The 21,804-nt window shown below is 42.9% G+C and overlaps 1 protein-coding gene across 2 annotated transcripts; it reads right to left on the bottom strand.

Annotated features, from left to right (window-relative positions):
- Positions 1-480: 480 nt before the first annotated feature.
- On the bottom strand, positions 481-21,697 carry LOC122827183 (histone demethylase UTY-like). Of its 2 annotated transcripts, XM_044109816.1 has the most exons (29): positions 20,999-21,697; positions 20,794-20,857; positions 16,567-16,675; positions 16,161-16,210; positions 15,641-15,699; positions 15,048-15,168; positions 14,914-14,968; positions 14,342-14,376; positions 13,039-13,132; positions 12,815-12,941; positions 12,607-12,705; positions 12,276-12,495; positions 10,652-10,789; positions 8,258-8,389; positions 8,102-8,170; positions 7,542-7,643; positions 7,124-7,453; positions 6,168-7,039; positions 5,190-5,319; positions 4,998-5,103; positions 4,720-4,925; positions 4,575-4,636; positions 4,422-4,496; positions 3,858-4,121; positions 3,590-3,777; positions 3,002-3,143; positions 2,790-2,916; positions 2,256-2,426; positions 481-1,751 (listed from the first exon to the last, which is right to left on the bottom strand). In XM_044109816.1, the coding sequence occupies exons 1-29, from the start codon at positions 21,175-21,177 to the stop codon at positions 1,722-1,724; spliced, it is 4,356 nt and encodes a 1,451-aa protein (XP_043965751.1). In that variant the 5' UTR covers positions 21,178-21,697; the 3' UTR covers positions 481-1,721. The 2 variants fall into 2 exon arrangements, with proteins under 2 accessions (XP_043965751.1, XP_043965752.1); XM_044109817.1 differs by lacking the exon at positions 10,652-10,789.
- Between the last annotated feature and the right edge of the window lie 107 nt (positions 21,698-21,804).

The following is a 21,804-nucleotide window of genomic DNA, read 5'->3' as shown; positions in this document are numbered from 1 at the left end:
ACAAAAACCTGTATTCACAACTTTTACGATTGTGTTTCTGTAAGAAAAAAAAAAAGACTGGCAGAAATTGTTTTTGCATCATTACGAGCGGCACACGCCCTTCTCGGCAGACTTACATCAGCTTGAGGTCGTTTCCCTGCTCATTAAAATCTCCCCCGCCTGGACTGAGGCGCCCAATCAGAGCGGCGGAGGAGCCAGCGGGTGCCCAGCGTTTGCTCAGTAGTCAGTGTAGATCCTGTGGGGCTGGCAGCAGCTACATCTGGCTACTGGGTCTCTGCTGACAACCAATCCAGTCCCAGAATCCAGGATTGCCGCAGATGTTTGGTTTCTCCTCACTTGGACTAGTTCTGGACCTGGCATACAGTGTAGGATCCTGTGTGTGTCCGTCTACAGCTACATTGTCTGCTGGGTTTCAGGCCTTTCCTCTGTCTACTTTAGTCACCTTTCAGATGAATACATAAAAAAAAAGCATGAATAAATTGACAACTTTGTGTTTATTGACTCATAAAACATTCTTCAAACAATAAAACAATTTTAAATGTCTGTTTCTGTACAATACTTGCTAAGCAACTTTATTTATATTTATATATATATATATATATATATATATATTTATTTATATTTATATATAGAAAATGTAAGAGGAGTTGTGTTAAAATGACAAAACTCCTTCAAATGTAATGGCAGGTATTCTGGAAAAAAAAAATAACAGCATTCCATCGACAAATATTTTCAAGCAATAAATATGTATTTATAAATAGTGTAAATTTACATCAAGATTAGAAACATAAAAACAAAACGAAAAATAAATCACAAATTAAACTTCCATAAGTCTATGTGCAACCCATTTTCTTTGTGACTTGGCTAGTACATTATTTTTTTTTATTATTTTTGTTTATTTTTTAACTAAGAAAAAAAAAAAAGTTTTGAAAATAAGACAAACGTAAAAAAACTGCAAAACAGAAGAAAAAGAGCCAAAAAAATAAAAATAAAAATAAAATATTTACCTCAACTCTTCACATTACAAAATTTTTTTGGGAGATTTTGCTGTCCAAAGAGTCTTAAAACGACTATCTACCGTAAGAAAACAAACAAAAAAAATATATAACAGACCAGTTAGGCTAGTGCGCCTTAGAAGAGGGAAGGGAGGAGAGGAGTTCCACAAATCAAAGCCAACATTTCATCCTGTTACCAGAAGAAAAACAACAAAATAGAGACAGAGAGGGAGACAGCGGGAGAAAGGTTGTCAAGTCAGTAGTCTTTATGGTGGGTGTTGCCAGTTGTGACAGTTAATTATCTACAAAAACATTTTTACCACGCTTTAAAAAAAATTCTAAAAAAATCCCTCGTCTCCACGTTCCCAACCGTATTTGATTAAATCCTCCAGCAAAACATAAAACCACTGTCTTTAGAAGAGAGGGGAGAAGAGGGAGGAAAAGAAAAGTTTAAAGTCCTGTTATACGGCCAGGTGGCGCCCCCTTCTGGCTTCAAACAGGTTGCATAGACAGACACTCAGCCGCCTCAGCCTCAAGCGACAGTGATGGAGGGGGTGGAGGTGAGGTGGGGTTGGGGTGTGCGGGGAGACGGCCTTAGCTTTTCCTGAATATCAGAAACGGGTCTGTATGTGGAGGCGTTGTTTCCGATCTGAGAACAGGGGTCCTGCAGGTGGGCTTCATGGCTCCAGAGCAGAAGAAGAAAAAGAAGACAGGAAGAGCCTAATGTCAAGATGAAGAAGAATGAAGAGGAGGGGCCTGGAAGAAGAGCAGAAACAATCACACTTTAGCATATAATAATAATAAAGATTTTTTTTTAAAATGAAATAATGTCTTCAAATTGGAAAATGCTAGTAAACAACTAAGATGGTTTAAAATAAAGTTGTTTTACTGCATACTAGGTTATTTCACATGAACAAAATTAAATCAAACCTTCAATTTCAAGTACATTTATTAATAATCAAACAACAAGAAATAATAATGACAATATTTGTAGCAATGAATAGGAATATTTTCTGAAATACGGAAGAAGAATTCAGCTTTTATGTGCCACAAATCTGGAACTTCCAAAAAAAAACAAAACAAAAAACACCCAAAATACTTGAGTTCCTATAAATCAAGACTAAAAACCCACCTGCCTTTCGTTAGTAGCAGATGAAACATTGAGCAACATGCTTGATGCGTTTTTGCTCGACGACAAAATGTAGCATTTATTGTCCGTGTAATTTCCAGGAAGTGTCACAAGCGGCTTCCTCCACTTACTAGTGTGAACTGGTCGTAGACCTGCATCAAGTCGTCCATCCTGTACTGCTCCAGCACCATGAAGTCGCCGAGCGCCGCGCTGCCCTTCCTGGCGCAGTCCTGGCAGTGGACCAGGCACTGCTTCTTGGACAGGTGCTCGCGGCGCACAAACAGCAGGTTGAACACCTCCACCTGCAACGTCACGTTTCCAAGTTTAACGTTAAATGGAGGAGAGCGAGGGGAAGCTGTGTCTTTCTAGACGGACGGACGTACAGACGTTGGCGTTGGGGAGAGAATAATAGACAATTAGAGCGAGGATTTAATGGCGTTTGTCTGGGAAAAACTGCTAAAAGCATTTCGCTAATTAAATCCATTAGCCCAGATGCTAATTGGTGTAAACAAACAAACAAACAAACAAAAAAGGGTTTTTTAATTCAGTTGAACCAAATTAGACAAGGCAATAATTAAGTGCGGAATGATTTATACTGAAATGTTTTGTTTTTTTTGTAAATAGTAATGCAACATTTTAAAACTAAATCTAAGCTTTATACTCGCCTCGCAGATAATGCAGTAGTGCGCCGGCTCGTCCCTCGTCCTCGGCTTCAGCACCGTCTCCTTCCCGGCCGACGTCAACGCCTCCTTCACCCACTGGCACTGCTTCAACGTCCGCAGCAAGCAGTACCTGCGACCGGAAAGCGCAGCGTTAGCGCCACAGAGGAGAGAAGAAAGAAAAGAAAAAACACTCGAAAAGGTGCTCTGTGGCTCACTTGATCATCTCAAACAGCTTGTGGTCGGAGACTTTGATGTTCCGCGCCATGTTCCAGGAGAGGTGCACCATGGGAACCATAGACTTGACGCTCTGGAGCTTGTTCCACTCGTAACGCTCCACGGCCAGCTTGTACTGGTGGGCTGAAAGAAGGAGAGTAAATTGGGGGTTAAAAGAGGGCACATTAGCGGGTCTTCCTGAACATTGAACACTGAACAGCGCTAGCTAACGACTGATGTCATCCAGGTCATGTTACAGTGGAATATTGGCTCTCAGGAATGGATATTGAACTGTTAGCATTCCATGTGGCCACAAGTCTGTCATACAGCAACATTCTTCAGTCAGAGGCCTCTTCTTATTTGTTGCAGGACTGACGGCTACCTTCACATAGCCTCCAAGATGATTCTTTGAAGCAGGACTGCAATTAACGGTTATCTTTGCAACTGATTAATCGATTATTCTGATGATTAATTGGGTTTTAAAATGTGAAACATTGTACAGATTTCTCAGTTAACCATGTGAGCCTTTTTTTGTTTACTTTAAAGTTCTTTTACTTTAAAGTTCTTTGACAAATATGGATAAAATATACCGGTGAGAGGTCCGACGTTCCAGCCGATGTTGTTGCACCAGCCGATGGCCTGCACCCAGTGGATGGTCCCCGTGTTGAGCCACACCAAGTCGCCCGGACGCTGGATGAAGCGGTAAACCGGCACGTCCGACTCGTACAGGTCCTCCAGGTTGGGCCACCACGATCCCATCAGGAAGTTGATGTTGTTCCTACAGGGAAGCGAAGAGCTTTGATGTACATTCTCGCAAACGCGCGAAAGCAAAGCATTAAGGCGACACACTCGTCTCACTTCTCGCAGAAGTTGCTCATCACGCCCCAGTAGGCCTCCGGCACGGCGAACCACTCGCAGTCGCCGGGCCCGATGTTGATGTTGACGGCGCAGAAGTCGTTGTGCTCTTGGTGGCCCGGGATCCTGCTGCCGGGGACCTTCATGTACAGCTGCACCGTGTTCATGCCCAGGATGGTGTGGCCCACGTGGCTCAGCAGGTTGCCGGCAGACACCACCCGCGCGAAGGCCGGCAGCTTGCTGAGCTCCTGCAGCTGCTGTTTCCACCTGACAGGGGGCGCAGCGGAGCAGAGTTTAGAACTTGTTTGTTTTCAGGTATCAGAGGAGAACGTAGTACAGTGTGTTGGGGGTGTTGTAAAAAGAAGGAAAGTACATTTCTCCCCAAAATATCCAGACAGTTTGAGTTTAATCTGTTAAACTTATTTCAAAAGTTTTATTAAAACTTTTTTTTTCCCCAGAAAATTTTTGACTTTTCAAACTTTCAGTTTTCTCCAGGATATTTCTCTTTTACCCGTCTACAATGGCCCCAATACTCCATTGTAGAATAGAAAAAGACTCCAAACTCACTTCCTTTCGTCAGAGACGTCAATGTTGGTTCCAAACTTGATGTGTTTTAAGGGCCCTCTTCTTTTTCGTGTTGCACTTAAAACACAAAAACACACACATTTAGCATTTTAGCACTCTAAACATTTCTTTCCTGATGTAGTTGTTTTTAAATACCTCTCTGCAGATGATGGCTCTGTGTCCAAAGGTTCCTTTAGTGCCTTCTTTTCATTCTCCTCCTGAAATCAACCCATGAGAACAGAATCTTACAAACCTCGCTGAACTCTTTGAATAAGAAGTTTGATTTCGAAGCAGGACCAACCCTGAGGGACTCCTGGAAGGAGGCGGCCTGGTACTGCGCGTATTTGGCGATGGTGGTGTGAGCGCGGGTGCTCTCGCAGCGCCACATCTTCTTGGTGCCGCTCGGGTCCCAGTTCTCGTCGGCGGGCTGCAGCAGTTGAGTCCAGACCTCCACCGGGTGCTCCGGGTTGGCCTCCACCAGCGTCTTGGTGGAGAACAAGCCGAGATCTGGACGCAAACGGAATGGAAGTGAGCAAAAATGTGAAGGAAACAAATAGGGAGCAGGAAGGCGGTTCTTACCCAGTTTGAGTGCTCCAGCCAGGCCTCTGATGACGGTAACCGGGTTGGAGGGATTTGTGCAGAACTGGTGCAGCGGCGGGAAAAAAGCATCCCGTTTGTTCTCCAGCTGGATTTAAAAAAAATACAAAATTTAAAGAGTTTCACACAAAGAAAAAAGAAAATCCGCTTTTTGATCCAGAAGAAGCTGCTTACGTAAATGCTGGGAGTGGGAGGGTTGAGCTTGTCTTTGGGCAGGGCCGGCGACGGCGGGGGCGGCAGCCGGGGCGGGGGGCACTTATCGAGGAGGATGCTGCTGTTGGAAAGGCCGTTCTTCCCCAGGTTTCTGAAAACGCACAGAAAAAAAAATAAAGGGGAATGAATCACGCTATAAAAATCTAATTATTCTTACTCGTAAGAAACTTAACTTTTTTTGGTCTTTCAAGGATCCAGTTAGAGGGAATCTATTGAACTGAGCAATGTTTGCATGGCAACAAGACAACCCAGTGGCCTTCAGTTGTGAGCCGTTACATAACTGATTCCCTGTGGAGATTGTACTTCCACCCTGAGTCCACCAGGGGGAGACATGCTCAAAACAAACCAGCTGCTCCACTATCAGTTCATCCAATCAGAGCAGCTTTCTACTCTGACAACTTTCAGTTTTTAAAACCAATCATGAAGAGATTTTTTTTTTTTTTTTTAATGAGGTGACAGTTTCATAACTTGTCATGTTGAGATAAGATCTCTAGCTTGTTTCTAGTGACAATATCGAACTCCTTATACTGATGGCGCAAAGAATCATCAAGATAAGAGCGATTGTTTCAGCCTAAAATGACTGAGTTAGCAGCACTTTTTCAAAAACGTTGCAGTGGAAATTGCATAATTTTTAAAGTATTTTTTACCATAACGTAGTCTTAAAAAAAGAAGAAAATAAAAAGTAGAAAAACTGCTGCACAAGCCCCCACACCATCCCCCAAAAAACAAACAATTTTAGCATTTTCAAATCAAATGGCATCCTTAATACATATACAAAGACCAATTCCATTTTGGTAATTTACTCAAGTATATTCTTACTAGAATGAACATCTCAAAATAGTTTTGCTAAAATAAACAAACAAAAATATTGAATTACAGATGTTCATCTGTGCTTTTTGCAAACGATAAGAAAGTTTACACCAACAGCTGAGTTCTCACCTGCAGGCCTTCAGCACATCCGTGGAGCTGGGATAGATGGAAATAGAAGAAGACGAAGACGAGGATGAGGACGAGTTGTGTCCGTGTGGCGGCGTTGCTATGAGACCTGTGATGGCGGGAGGCTCGGCCTTAAGGGGGCTTTGAGAGTCCTCGGAGATGCCTCCTTTGCTGTTGCCGTTGACGGCAGGTGTGGTTGTGGACGTGGTGGCGGTGGATGTGGCGGCGGTGGTTGCCGGGGGGCTCTGGCCCCCCGTCTGGGTGTGTTCAGAGGATTTGGGCGACGGCGTGGCGGTAGATATGGCGGAAATGGGGGAGGAGGCGGCCGAGCTGCCCTGTGGCTGGGGGGCAGAGGGCAGAGCGGCCGGGTGGATGTTGTTCACCTTCTTATGGGGCTCCAGCCCCGTCGCCGCGGATGTCGTGCTGTCTGACGGTGCCTCGCTCTCCTCGGGACCCTTTTCCACCGCCAGGAGGGCGGATAGCCTGGGATTGTCTGCGCTAAGGCTTTGCTTCTCGCCACCATCCGCCACCTTGTCTCCCTCTTCAGAGCGGACGTGATTGGCCAGTCCGTCCGCCTGCGCCTTCTCGCTCTCGGCAGGCGGGAGCGACGTTTGCGGCGCGCCGTCTGAGCCCCCGTTGCCGTGGGAAGCGGCGCCGTCTTTGGTAATGGACGCGGCACCGCCTGAGGTAGAGGAGTGAGGGAGCGACGGCGGGGAGGGGAGGTGGTTGTGAGTCGGCTGCCGTGGCGACGGGGCGTTACTGGAATGTCCAACCTGATTGTTGGGGTGACTAGTGGAGTTGGGGGTCTGGGGGTGAGAGGGGTTCCCCTCACTGCTTGAGCCTGTCGCATGTTTAACACACTCCTTCTGAAGCCCCTGAAGGAGAAACAGAAAGTGTTACATTTTCACGCCAAACGGTTCGTGCTTTTTAAAGAGCTTTTGGGGGACAGTAAGTCCAACCTGAGAGGAATTTAGGTGCGGCGCCGCGTCCTGTGGCGTCGTGCTTGTGCAGGTGTGAGGTAGCGGTGCTGCGGCGGCTGGCGGGTAAGGCACGTCTCCGTTGGGTCCCGGCTGATTATTAGCGCTGCCGTTGCGACCGTCGCCCGCGGCGTCCAAGCGCCCGACTGGCCCGTTGGCCATCGGCTGTGGCTGAGGCGGGCAGAGATGGCGAGGCGGGCCCAGGTGGGGCCGCGTGGGGTGGAGGCCGGGGTTGGGAGAGGGGAGGGTGTTAGCGGTGGGGCCGTTAGGAAGGGAGGGGCGAATCGGAGCTCCCGATGCATTCTGCCTCATCTGTGAAAGGAAAAACTTTAGATACTGAGTGAAACTGGAAACGGAGATGACGTATTTTTCCCCCCAAATATGCAGTTTAACCGTTTACCTGGTGCTGCTGCATTACTGCGAGCTGAGCCTCCAGCTGCTCCAACGCCTGTAGCTCATGGGGCTTCAGGTTGCCTCGGTTACCACGCAGCTGTTCCAGCATCTACAAAACAAGCAGCGGGAACCCTGAGCTTAAACGATCCGTTCCTCAGAAGATCCATTGGGTTTCACATCAACTTTACATCAGAACACTTCAATTTTCCAGAAGTCAAAAAATGGTTTTTCCCACACTCACTGAATGCATCAAAACTAGAAACCTCAGTCAAAATCAGAATCCCAAAGGAAACCCGACATTTTCTATTTCAGTTTTGAAAACATCCTAGATATTTAAACACAAAATATTTCCCGTAGAAGTAGAAGTAGATTTTGACTTCTGATTCAGCAGTTGACGATATATTTTTGTCAATTTCCATCTAAACAAACAGAAAATATTTTGGCTTCATACACTCATGCAACTCCAAGGAAATTTCAGATTTGTTTTTCTAATTATATACAAGTTTTTTTTTCTTCATATGGTTTGATAATCTGAGCCCTTCTGGGTCGTAGAAAATGATCACCAACCTGTAATTTCTGTGGGGAGAGGTACCAGCTCGGTGATGGCTGTGGTGGATTACTGGGCCATGAGTCATTCTGAAGTGGGGAACATTTCTTTTACAATGAGTCCAACTCAACAAATGCTTCCAGTGGATGGAGAACACAAAGCTGTCGTATGTTTACCTTGGCAGGACTGCCGGCTCTTCTCCTCTTGGCCGGGCACGACTGGTCCTCCGCTTGGCCCAGAGCGCCCGCATGAGGGGGTAGAGACTGACCTGAGCCCCCTCCCTCTGCGCTGTGATTGGGCTTACAGGCCTGGAGAGAAGGGGATGGAAGGGGGCACAGGCAAAAGTGAAGCAAAACAAATGTGAGGAGGCAAAGGAGGGAGACGAAGAAAGCAAAAAAAAAAAAAAAAAAAAAAAAGTTGAAGCAAAGTAGAAAAATAAGATAGAGGGAGAGTGGAAACCCAATTATGGGTGGTTGTTATCGAGACGCAAAGCGGCAATAAGATGGTTTGGGGGGAAAACAAGGAAAAGAAGAGAGAAGGGGAGAAACAATGCCGTGATTTTGAGTTTGAGCTCAAAGCAAAAGAAAAAAAAGAATAAATAAATAAATCCTGGCTGGAAATTCAGCACTACTGCTTTTTTTCCACACCATTAGGTCACTGGAGCTAAATTTACAAGTTTCATTTACAGCAAGGAACAAGCTGCTGTGACTGAGCAGAAGATGCATCTCATAAATTAGATAGTTAATCAAAAGAGTCAATTGTGACTGCTGACAGGTCATTGTTAGTATTTTTTCTATAAATGTCTGCAATTGTTTGAATCTTATTTTTTTTATTCAGGTCCAAATAAATCAAAGTCTGCATCAGGCTTAAGCCACATCAGCTCCACTGAAATCTATCTAAACATTTTAAGTTAATTCCCACAGTCACAGCTACTGAAAAAGCAGAGCTACAGAGCCTTGCAAAAGTATCCACACCCCTTGAATTTTTACAACCACAATGTGATTCACTAGATCTTTCATGCAAGACAAATGCAAAGTAGCAGAACATTATAAAGTAGATGGAAAATACATGTTTCTTTGTTTTTTTTGTGTGTGTTTTTACACCTCTGTACTTTTTCTGTTCTTGAAAAGAGCTTCAGGGCTTTGTGGGAACAGTAAATAAAGTCCCATAAGAAAATCAGAATAACCGTTGTTTTGTATAGCCACAAGCTAACTAGCAAATCTAGTTCTAGGTTGTAGCTATTAACTAAAAAACAGTTAGCTACTTGGAAATTTATAGTTCAGAAACTAAAGGACAACATCCATATCCTTCATTAATATATATATATATATATATAAAAAGCAAAGTTGGCATGCTAACAGTTGGTAGAAGTAGGCTTACCCGCTAGCTAAGATGGACTAGCTAACTAGCTAACTTTAGCTTTCAGTGTCCCTCCATGAGGAGCAGAACTGATAGCAGCAAAAAAATTCTCAATAACCACTTTTTATAAAAATTGCTGCCACAAAATTCAGCAGATTCTCGTATCTACATTATTTTACATATAAACATAAAAATAGTGACTAAATGCTCAGCTGTATTCTAGCAGCAGCAATAAGATAATCTTTTGGAGCATTTCAATCATTTTCTATTAAAATATTTCTGGTAATAGTTAAAGCATATTCTTACTCGAGGTGATCCAACCATGCCTACTTTGAACTCATCTAAAGATTGTTCTCCTTCCCCATCTTGACAGTTTGTTTTGGCTTCCTGGTGAAGTTGTGAAAAACGTGTAGCATTTTCCTTCCACTTAATAACTCTGCACCATGTTGTTTGATTCCATCTCAATAAATAAGTGGCTCTAATGGGACAGATATGAAAAAGCTCAAAGAGTGGAACAACTTCATTCGGGCCTCATACAACCTAAAGAAAACAACAATGATCACGCACAAACAGAACTACTGCTATCTATTGATTGTATACCGAACACTGAAGTGACAATGAAACAGCAAAGGGGAAGGCGTTGCTAGAACTCTAGGAGCGGCTGCAGTTGCTTCTGAGATCAGCTACTTGGAAGAGGAAGAGGAGAATGATGGACAGAGTCAACGGGAAGGCCTCTACAGCAGCACGGCCTCATCGATCACGTCGGCGCATGCTCAAAGGGCAAAATTAAAAATCATTTTAATAAAAGGAGGAGAAAGCGAACAGGAAAGAATGAAAAGGCCTTTGTTAAGTTTTAATTCTACTAGAATTGAGCGTGATGGGTGAAGGCGAGTGACTGCTGCAGAAAAGAGATGGAGGGGGGTAGAGGGGGAGATGCAGGGTTGGGTAACACTTGGCTGGAAACCTCGTCGTTCCAAGCTGAAATCATTGTGCTGAATGTTTCGCTTCTTTTGAAGCGTGCGCTCTAATGAGAAATTTAGTGACGCAGGCGGCGTTGAGCTCAAGCGTTACCCATCCATACGCACGGCGGCGCCTGTGCTGACCTGCGAGGTGTGTTCTGTGTCTGGGCAGATGGAGGAAGGGTGGGTGGGAGGTAGAGGGGAGGGTGAGGGAGGGATGGAAGGTGCGAGTTGCTCTATCTGGTCTCTCACCTGCTGCGGTGCACTGCTCAGGCCTCCCTGCCTGGAGGTTAGCTCAGCTGGGATTGGTAGGCTCCATGCCTCCTCAATAAGAGGGAGCATTTTACTTTTACCCTGTAGGCTACTGAGCTGGGGGTTACTCAACTGAGCCTAGGGGAATGGAAAACGACGTGAAAAACAAAAAAAAATAAATAAAAAAATAAAAATAAAAAATAAATGAATTAAATTTTATTTATTTATTTTTTTAAAAAAGGACAAAGTTGTGATGACCTCAAAAACAAGGAATGATCAGAGCAATGGCAAATATAGGTAGAGGTCTCTTTAACGATTTCTGGCTGCATGGATCATCATCATGAATTAACCACACAAGAAAGTGCTTATATGACACAAAGCAACAGTCACAGATCAATTAAAACAAGCCGAGCTGCTTGTCTTAATGCGACATGATATTACGCTAGCAAACGTGGTGGAAATGTGACGTTCCTTCATGCACATTCAAAGAAAAATGACACTCTTTGGACAAAAATAAGGATGAATATATGGGATATAGAGACTGTCAGAACCCCAACCGATTGTAAATGAGGGAAACTGTCTGTCTGCTACTTTCTGCACCCCAGCTGTCAAGGTCTTTATCAGAACTGTGCTAGGATCTGGTCTTTTTTCTTTTGAATCTGCCTTCAAATCCAAAATAAAACCCATGTAAATGTCAATCTGCCCATTGGTTTCAATAAAATAAACATAAAAGACAATCTGCGTCTCCATTGGGTTAATTGGTCGATAAATGGGGGGAAAAAAATCATATGGAGAAAACATGGGAACCTCTGGAGGAAAAATGATTGTTTTTAATAGGTCAGAATAAATCAGTCAGCAGTACTGTGGTGAAAAAAAGACAGGCTGAGCTTGGGGAAGGGAACTTTTAAATCTATATAGGGTGCTGGTTTGCTAGATCTCCACACCGCTCCTCTTTGTTTTACACAACTATGTAAATCATCACATAATTAGTCACCTCAGGTTTTGATTAAAGTTTATTAAATGCTTCCCTTTTGTTCCGTAGAAAAAAATTCTATTGCCTAACTTTCAAAAAATTAAAGATGTCAATTAAAGCTACGTTTTCTGGTTTTACTGGGATCGAAATGTGTTTTTAAACATCGTCCAACCCTAGAACAACTATTTCAGAGTTTTGAAATAAAATCGGTATGTAGGAACAATTTACAGGGGTTTTGTGGGGAAGCATTTGAAGGCAGCAAAGGACAGAGGGTTCTTACTTGAATTTAGTTTGCAGGAGTGTCATGCACAAAGAGAATCACTGAATCCCACAGTATCTTAAACCCAATTCCCTGGGAATACTATACAGAATATTTAAGTTTTTCCCTACAAGAAAATTTTTTAAAAAGGAGAAGAAATGGTAGTACAGAAGGCACTGAAAGATCCCAAAGCTTTCACTCCCGGGCAAAATGAGGTTTGTTTCTTTCAGCAGCATGCATTGGCCTGAATCCTACTGCACTCAGAGCATCTCAAAGAAGTAATCAGCAGCCGGTGGATTGCATTGTTCCACAAAAATCCAGCTTAAGCCGTCTTCCAAAGATACTGGGGGGAGGGAGGGGTCTCCCTGCCTTTAACTGCTCTTTTCACCCACCTGGAGACATTTGATGCGGTGGGTGAGCGCGGCGGTGTTGGTGCAGCCTTTGCTGCGCGTGGCGTTGATGTAGCACTTGATGGCGTCGTGCGGCTGGTTGCAGGATTCGTACAGAGTGCCCAGGTCCATCCAGGCGGCGGCGTGGCTGTGGTCCAGCTGCACGGCGCAAATGTAGGCCTGCAGGGCGTCCATTGGCTGGTTCTGCTGCTGGTACAACACCCTGAGAGGGGCGCGCGTCGCAAAGAGAGGAGAAGAAACAGTTTCAATTCAAGAATAAAAACAAAAACTACCCTGATACACGTTGCTACTCTACACAGAAACACACATTTACCCTATAGAGCACCAAGTATCCGCGCTAGCCTCCGATTTATCTATGGATTGCCGATAAGAGACGAAGGCATCCTGGACTTTGCCAATGCTAGCGTAGCACCTGCAGGTGCGAGAGAACGAAAAGTCATTGGGGAACTTGTCAACAGCTGAAATATAATTTAAGAATGGTTTCATCAAACGGTAAAAAAATCCAGTTTGATGCAGCCTACCTGCCGAGGAAGTACCAAGACTGTCCGGAGTTGGGGTCAGCTTCCACGGATTTCTGCAGACACTGAATGGCATAGCTGTCCCTGCTGGCTTTGTCCCCCAGCTGTTCCACTGTGTGATGCATCCAGCCTGAAAAGAAGCCAAAAAGAAAAAAAGCAGACCCCGTCAGAGATGTGTTTTTAATCGAAAACAACTCGTTCCGCGACTAAATGGCGAAGAAGCTTACCCAACTGCTGCAGGGTGGTGGCCTTCACCTGAGCTGGGAGGTCCTCCGTCTGCAGGAGGGTCTCGTACGCCTCCTTGGAAGCCCCGAACCTTTTCTGTAATAGTCAGTTAAGAATAAGCGGATTAGAAAGTTTTCATTTGTCTTATTTGACCTTTTAGAATTAAGAACATATTAGAAAAATGTGCAAGATGTGTTTAAAAGAAGCATTCTTAATGTGTAAATGTATATAATGGTCATTTTAGGGCATGATTGGATACAAAGACGGTAAACCACAAAGCTTATTGCAAAGAAAGTTGAATGGAAGGAAAAAGTACATGAGCAACAGAAATAACTGTAGGGGTTAAAAGAAACTATTTTAATTTATATATGCTCGAGTAATGACCATATAAGACTGATGATTGGACAAAAGGAAGGCAAGCAACAAAAATAAGTTGCTTAAAAAGCTGACTGTCCACAGAGCATATTTAGAGGTTGAATGGAAGGAAAAAGTGCCCAAGAAGCAAAAATAACTGCAGTCGTCAAAAGACGCATTTTTAGCGCATTTGTAATGGTCATAAAAACTCTGGTTGGACAAAAGAAGAGTTTAAAAAAATGGTTGTCCAATGAGCATATTCAGAGAAAGTTGAGAGGGAGGGGAAAAAAAGCGCACCAGCAACATCAGAGAGGATTGTCAAACCAAATCCACTCACAAGGATTGAACTCAGACTGAAGTCAGCGCACTGAGAGCCACTGATGGGCTACAAATGTCCCAAAATGCCCCGTTCTTAAAGTGACAGCCTGTGAGTTTTGTTCATATATAGTCACGTTTGCAGGTAAACATTCGTGAAGCGGGACAGAAACCCGAGGTGTGTGTTACACTCACACACGCGGCTGAATCTGACCACATTAGCTGCAGCGTGCTGCTGCTCCCAGCTCAGCGCTACTGTACCTCTCTGCTGCAACCCACATAAAGAGACTGAGACGCCACCAGCATACCGAAGAAGGCAAGACAGACTTTGCTGTTTCCGTGGCAACCCCCGATGATCGGCTAATCTTGTACTCCCCTCCCGCGCGCAAAAACCCTCCTACCCACCCAATCTCCCCATCCATCAGCGCCTGGTTTATGATGCAAGAAAAACAGGGCTTTCCCCGGCATTGAGGTGCTCACATATACATTTTTATTACTAATAGGAAGAATGCTTTTCACACAAATCAAAAAAGTAATAACAAAAACCCCCCCACACACACATTCCTGTACCCTTGAGAGCAAGGACAACGGATGCACAAGTTCAGCAAACAGCCGAAAATAAAACCAAAAACTTACCTGGATCTCATACAGATGAGCAATGTGGAACTGGACTGTAAAAGGAAGACGAAAAAGAACGAGTTAGGCAGAAGTTAATTGAACATTCCTCCCCCTATCAGTTAGTAATCCTCATTTATCTTCTAAAGTCTTTGGAAACTAGTGCAGCGGCGTCGGGAGAACCTGTGACGGGAGCGGATAGGTAGCCGTGATCCTGGCGGCACCTCTCTTTGTCTGGAGCGCTGCAGTGTCTGATCTAAGCTGCCTGAGTGACTCTCAGCAGATGGAGGGGAGAGAGGGAGTTGAGGAGAGAAAGTGGGGGAAGGTGGAGGGGGATGTGGGGAGAGATCGGGGCTGCCCTTGATATTTTCTGTTGGCGTGCGTGTGTGTGTGTGTAAAGAGGATGAGGAGGGGAGGACACGCCGAGGCAAACAGGAACGGAGTGAAAAAAAAAAAAGATCTGGGAGAAAAGGGATGCTGCCGTTGTCAAGGTAACAGGTGCCAAGGTGGAGCTGCATTTTAAATCATGGTTTGACTTAAACACTACAACACCTTACACAGAATATATGTAAGTAAAAGTCTTGGTGGCTTACTTTCAGCTTTGGACAAAGTGCAGGGGTTGGAGTCAATCAAAGCCAGCTGAAAATGCTGCAAAAAACAGAACCAAATGGTAGAAATGAGTCAAATTTTAATTGGACACACGCAGACCGTTCTGGTTTCTGCGTACCTTTAGGCTCGACTCGTAGTCTGTGTTGACTTTGAACATGAGGCCCAGGCGGAGGTGGATCTCCTTGGCCCGGGAGAATCCTGGATCGATGTACAGCACCTCCTGGAATGCTTTGATCGCCCTGCAGGAGGAACCAAGACGACATGAGGAGGCAGAGAGCGACGGATTGGGGAACAAAACGCTGCAGCGCATCCCGAAGGAGCGCCGTCTAGACCTGAATGCTAAGCGCGTTTCCTCGACAACGGCCTCCGATGCGGGCGTAAATTCCAACCATGCTAACACAACCGTCTCCCAAAAACATTTAGGAATTTAAACTAAAACCCAGTCAAGTTTCTTAAAGTGTTGAGTTTGAACTATTATGATGCTAAAGTATTTATGAGGGGAAAAAAAATCAGCTGGACTGATTAAACATGTAAGAAATATCTGACACGAGATAAACTTTTGTACTTGCTCAAAGAGGAAACTGTTAATTTGAAACAGATTTAATGCCCTTAATGCAAAATTCTATATTTATTAATAGTAAATTTTGCTGCATTTATCCAACCAGGAAGGCTGTTGAATTTGCAGAAATGCGACAAACAGATCGGACTCACCACTGAAAGGCGTTATAGTGGAAGTAGACCATTCCCAGGCCATACAGAAACGCAGCATTCTAGATAAGAAGAGATTAATTGAAATTAAAAACACACAACTTCATCACTTCATTTCTCCTTAAAGAAAAAATTAAAAGAAATAGAAACAAGGCTAAAAACGGTGTGGAAAAACTACAGACGACAAGTCTGTCACTTTCAGGTTACCTGCTAACATTTATTACTTCTTACAGCAGACAAAAAAAACCCAACAACAACAAAAAAAAGAGGTTAATTCATTACTAGCATTTAGTAAACCGCAGAAGTTCACAGCCAGGTGCTCAGAATGACTAACATGAAACCTGAAACCGCATCTCACGCTGACATCTAACCCAAATGAGACCAGAAAGGTTTCCTGTGAAGGAGCGAGCGCAGGTGTGGGCGGTGAGGCGGCTTGGATGCATGTGTGTGTGAAAATAAGTGTTTTTTTTTTTTTTTTAAATAAAAAAATAAAAATAAAATAAATAAAAACACAAAGCCTTACCTTCCAGTAGTCTGATTGTAAACTGTAGTACCTCTGGTATGCTGATAATGCTGGAATGAACAGAGAAATGTGTGAGAAATTTGAAAAAACTAATATAGTAACAATGAAAAAAAGGCCTGCAATTTTCCTTCCACTCAACTTTCAATTAAAATGCTAATAAAGACTCAAAAAATGCTAGATTCTTCCCCAAGATTTCTGCAAAAACATTTGGGTTAAAACCCCACTTTTGTTTGCTTTATGTGTATTTGTTATTAGCAGAAAGTCACAATCATCAAATTTTCTGAAAACAGAAGTTTAAGATGCATTAGCCTGTATGTAATCCATTCGTACAACACAAAAGCTTCACTATTTGAACCGACTTAGTGAGAATAAAAGGATACTTCTAGTCACTGAAAGGAAGGCTCACCTTTTGGATAATCCTCCAAGAGGAGGTTGAAGTGGCCGAGCTGGCAGAAGACCTCAGGCTCCACTTTCCCCTCGGCTTTCAGGATGAGCGAATCGTAGCAGCGGACAGCCTGGGAACACCAGGAATAAACTCACGTTAAACCTTCCTGTTGTAATTTTAGCCATTAGCTGTTTTCCAGCTAATAGCTGGGAAACTGCTCAGGCAGCTTAGATCAGCTAATATGCTTATAAAGCACACTTTTCACTAAGAACAAAGACTTATGAGTGCTTTCTTATTACATGAAAAGTCACCAACAGAATTAACTGATGCACAGTGGTTAAGTACGAGCCATAAATGTTTTGTTGAATAGAGGAAGGTTGGGAGGAAATGGTGAAAATGTCAAAAAGTTAAACTGACATTTGAATTTAAAATTAACAGGCTGAAATTATGAGTGAAGCTGATCTTTCATTTATATGTGGGAGTAGAAAACGTCGCAAACAGGGAAGTTGTGTAACAGAAAGGAAGTGAACGGAACTACACTTGATAAATAAAACAGACCAAAAACTCTGTTCTGTTGCAAATTATCTAAACTGCAACATTTTTTTATGCTGTTGTTGTCTGGTTTAATGTAGAATACATTTATATTTTTTTCAGAATTGACCATTTCAGAAACTTTATTTTCTTTTCAAGAAAAAAAAAAAAAAGTCGTTTCTAAGGAAGGTGATAATATGTGATGTTTTGCATGGAGAGTTGAGGTAAGCCATTAGGCTTTGAATGGAAACAACCTTGGGACAACTCACACAGATAGTTGATTGCTTGACTTTACAAAATAAAAAGCTGCTACTTCTGACAGAAGCTTATGCAATCAAACACATTCCGCTTGAATGGAGGCATCGGATCTAGAAATAATATAAAGAAAATAATAATAAACGAAAGGAGTGTGGGATAAAAGATGCGTGAATCTGAAATATGATTCTTGCTGGAGGTAGACATAAGCTGGTCTGACCTTTCACATCTGATTCCGATTCTTGGTTTCTTCTGGATTCGAGTAAGACGTTTTCAACGATTGTTATGAATATTATGCGAGAATAAATACAAGCCAGACAATATTTTTTAAATTTATGCTTTCTCCCACTTTGACTTGAGATTAGAGCTGCAAAATATGACTTAACAATACAACAGCAACACTCTTGTAGAGTATTGATTAAGCCACATTTCCTTGACACTTCAACTTTACCACAGATTTTCCTTCCACCCAACCTTCCATTGATATGCCAGAATCCAGCATTCTGAATTGCCAACTTCCTTAGGAATTATTTTTGTAGCTTATCAGTGACTTCTGGACAACTCAAGTAATAAAGTAAAACAACTCTTTTTTTTTTTATGCAGTAAGAGCAGACATTGCGGAGAGAAAAAATAAAAGACAAAACATTTGAGATTTCTTTAATATGTCCCTTTCACAATCATAACTTTGATCCAGTTTTTCCCAGTACCGAGATAGAAAATTATAACATATGAAAACCCAGACATTTTCTTCCAAAAACTAAGAAACAAAAACAACTTACAGTTTAGCTATTAGTTACTGTGAGTTAGCGTCAGTGCCAGCTAGTCACAAGTGACCTAGTTCTGTCTGCAGCATTGAACCCAGTCTTATCTGCGCACAGTGCAGAGGCCCGACCACTGCAAAGCTCCAGACAGGGCTGTCAAAAACTGAAACACTGAGTGGGAGTGGAGTCATTAAAAAAAAAAATAAAATAAAATAAAAAATTATTACAATAAGGTCAAGTGGTGAGTGTTTATGTTCGTCTACAGACTGGGTTTGGTTTAACACAAATGGACAATGTGATTTAATTGCTTTCATAAAAATAAAAAATAAAAACAGGAAGATGACAGCTATTCCCACAACCCATTAGAAACGTTTACAATAAATAGTTTCCTTTACATTTTTTCCTCAATGGAATTTGAAAGAAAAAAAAAAGAAGTGCTGCAGGGGTTTTTTTGACAGCATTTTTAAATCTAACAATCTAATCTTCCTAGCAGTGAAAACTGATTCTACAGTAATGAAAATGACATCAAAAAAAGAAATATCTGTATGTCCTTTTAACAATTTTAAACCTAACATTTTCTGTAAAGCCCTTTTGATTCAACAACCAAATGAATAAAGAGTTTTAAAAGTGCACAACGCTTACTAAGGCACTGAAATCAACATTCAGCAAACAACATATGCAAACCAAAGAGCTTTCAGGACCGTTTCCCGTTTAGCTATTGTGACAATGGGGGATTAAAGGTGGGCTGAACCAAGGTTGTATATTCCTGTTTTTAAACATAATCACTCATCTGAAATGGAGGCGAGCTGAAGGTAAACATTATATGGAAAAAAGTAGGCTAAAGTGCAAACCAAGCTTCCTGTAGTATTCAAACAACCCCAAAAACCATCGCAGTGATTATAGTAGCAGATGTGTGACCACACCGGTACCATGTAGACACAGGTGTGCTTCAATGGTGCATTCAAGTACAACTTGCCTTCAAAAATGACACCGACTGCTCAGGCGTTTTAAATTTTGTACAACAGTTTTAATGAGCAATAACAAAAATCTCTGACTAAATCTCTAATGAATTCTATATGGCTCACTTTCTGGAATGCTCCAAAATGTGAATAAAAAAAATCACACATCTATCAGAAAATATTAACATTCACTGTTCGCGGTCGAGTAGAGAACATATATACTTGGAAATGAGTCCAAAATACACCAAAAGGTGATTTTTTAAAATGGGTTTTTGAGCATTGTTACACTCAAAGAAAGAAAGAAAAGAAAGGGCGCAGGGAAGGAAAGACACCAAGAAGTGAGATAGGAGACAAGGAAAGACACACAAAGGAAGAACAGAATCAAAGAGTAAAGAGCAATCTTTAGACAGTGAGGCAGGTCAAGTCTGGCAACACAAATACTTCTCCAGAACCATAAAATACTCAAATTCTCTCCGCATTTTAACCAGACTACGTTATTTTAATGCGTTTTCTATCAATCAAACTGGAGTAATTATAACGAACAGCGTAATAATTACTCCCAAAGATCCATTTTGCTTGTTTTGGGGATACTCCACATTAGCTGCCTCTTTTCTCTCGCGAGAATAGCCACACTGGTACGGTACACTTGTCCCTTTTGCTGCTCCTGTGCAGATAGAGGTAAAGGAGCGGTTCTACTTCCTAGTAGGTATCCCACACCACCTAGCGAGCGGATTCATTGAAGGCCTCTCCAAATTATCACTTGTCAACAGCTCCACCTTTTTTGGACAAACTTATCATACAGTCACAAAGACTGAGGAGTTCGTACTCGCCAGTACGTTGTTGTATTGTGTTACGTACAGGTAGACTGGTTATAGCTCATGCATAAACTGTAAACAAAGGACCCTGACACCATATTAGTCGACGAGTAGGACACGCATTCACAGTGCACCAAGACCGGAGAGGAAACCCAACATACCGCTAGGCAGCACGTAAATGGTTCGGAGCGAAGCGTTCACATAAAATTTGTTGTAAGGCTATCGGTGTCGTTCCGCCATCTTGGACAGGCAACCAGCCATTAACGTCACTTGAAACGGCCGTCAGATGGTTCCTACTTACTTCACGCAAGCACTCATCCAAACTCAGTTTATAATAAAAAGGAATGTATTTATCCCATCAACTGCAAGCTAAACAAAAATCCCGAGGAAAGTGCTGCGATACGAGCTAACCACAACCAAACAACGTCAATTGCTGGGGTTAAATTATTCCCATCATAGTTTATTTGGGTACTATTAGAGGGGGACAGATAAAAAAACTGACATTTACTTCTCATTCAAGTTAAAGGCTTACAGGACTGAAAAACCATAACTACGCTGTGCACAAGTGCACACAGATAAGCTCCTTGGAAGGGCGGTTGCCTCAAACTAATATATGCTAACACTAACTAGCAGGGTAAATTGGAAGAACGAATGCTCTTGCTGGTAACACAAGCCAGCCAGTAGTCACAACATGTACCCGCAGGTGCAGGGACGCTCATCGGATGAGAGTAGCAGAGCTAACTGGCTAAAAGAGGGGCTGCGGCTAACTGGCCTTGGTTTCTCTACAGAGTGGGCCACTTGTATTCGGCCTAGCCCGCTAGATTAGGAGTGAATTTTAAAGCCCTGCACTGTGGTTTGTATTCTTAAACCAGTTCTGTGAATATGAACGCAGCTTGGTAATGCAATGCATCCAGTCAGACGAGCTACCTTCATCAACAGGGCCTTCGTTCTGGCGCCATCTTCATGAAGCTTCTGAAATCCAAACAGTGAGCTGCAAAGCAAGAAGACAACATAGGCGGCTCAGTATCACTTGCAGGGCGGTTCATGGACATTTAAAACACGAACTGGAGAAAAGCGATTAATTTTGCGTGTCTGAGCATTGATGCGAGTGCGCGGAGTTGATATTCCCGACCTGTCGATCCCGGCCAGAGTCTCCCTCTCCTGGGCTGTCAGTGTCGGAAAGTCCTCCTCTGTTTCACTCGCTTTTCCCGCCGCCATTTTCTTTCCCTCATCACCAGCAGAAGAAGCCGAGCCGAGACTCCGAGCAGCAGCGCAGGCAGCGGCGGCGACGGAGACGCCGCACGACTGCATGGGACGAATGCAGTGCTCCGCCGAGTCAAAGGAAGGAAGCCGAAGACAACAAAATGATCAAAAACTTTTCCCCAGGATGATAAGATGCTGTTCGGTGTAGTAAATCCTGTCGGGGGGGCACAATAGCGCTGTCCGGGTATCTCCTCACATTTTTCATCACAAAGTAATATTATCCCGTTGTTGCGATGCACGTAACTGAGTGCAGTATCCAAGATGTGGGTATTTCACCATAAAATGTGTTTCGGCCGCGAAGATAAAGTTGTTATAATTGTGAAACCCAAGCGAACCCACGCGCCGTTCTAGCCCCGCCCTTTCTTCCCATTTCATCCAATAGTAGCGCCCATTTCCTACCATATGACTTCTCTGCTATACCATTCTTTTATGGTTTAATGTAAATTTGTCCCTGAAGACCGCAAATTATTACCACTACGATCGATAGATAGACAGATAGATAGATAGATAAATAGATACTAACCCTCACAATTTGTCCCTTAAGTTTTAGCATCATCACAACAAATAAACCACTTTATTATCATCCCTATTATTGTATATTTACGTACATATGCATATTGTATTACACATTATTATAACTACACTAATACACTTCTATAATCATTATTTTCCATC

The sequence above is a fragment of the Gambusia affinis genome, linkage group LG24, assembly GCF_019740435.1.
Source record: "Gambusia affinis linkage group LG24, SWU_Gaff_1.0, whole genome shotgun sequence".
Classification (NCBI taxonomy): Eukaryota; Metazoa; Chordata; class Actinopteri; order Cyprinodontiformes; family Poeciliidae; genus Gambusia; species Gambusia affinis.
Note: the sequence above shows the minus strand (reverse complement) of the source record. Positions and strands in the feature narration are given on the sequence as shown.

Coding starts and splice junctions, on each gene's coding strand:
- LOC122827183 (XM_044109816.1), bottom strand. CDS start 21,177: ATGCAGTCGTGCGGCGTCTCCGTCGCCGCCGCTGCCTGCGCTGCTGCT. Junction 4,637..4,719: donor CCTTCCAGGAGTCCCTCAGG/GTTGGTCCTGCT, acceptor GGTTGATTTCAG/GAGGAGAATGAAAAGAAGGC. Junction 4,122..4,421: donor GACGTCTCTGACGAAAGGAA/GTGAGTTTGGAG, acceptor GCCCCCTGTCAG/GTGGAAACAGCAGCTGCAGG.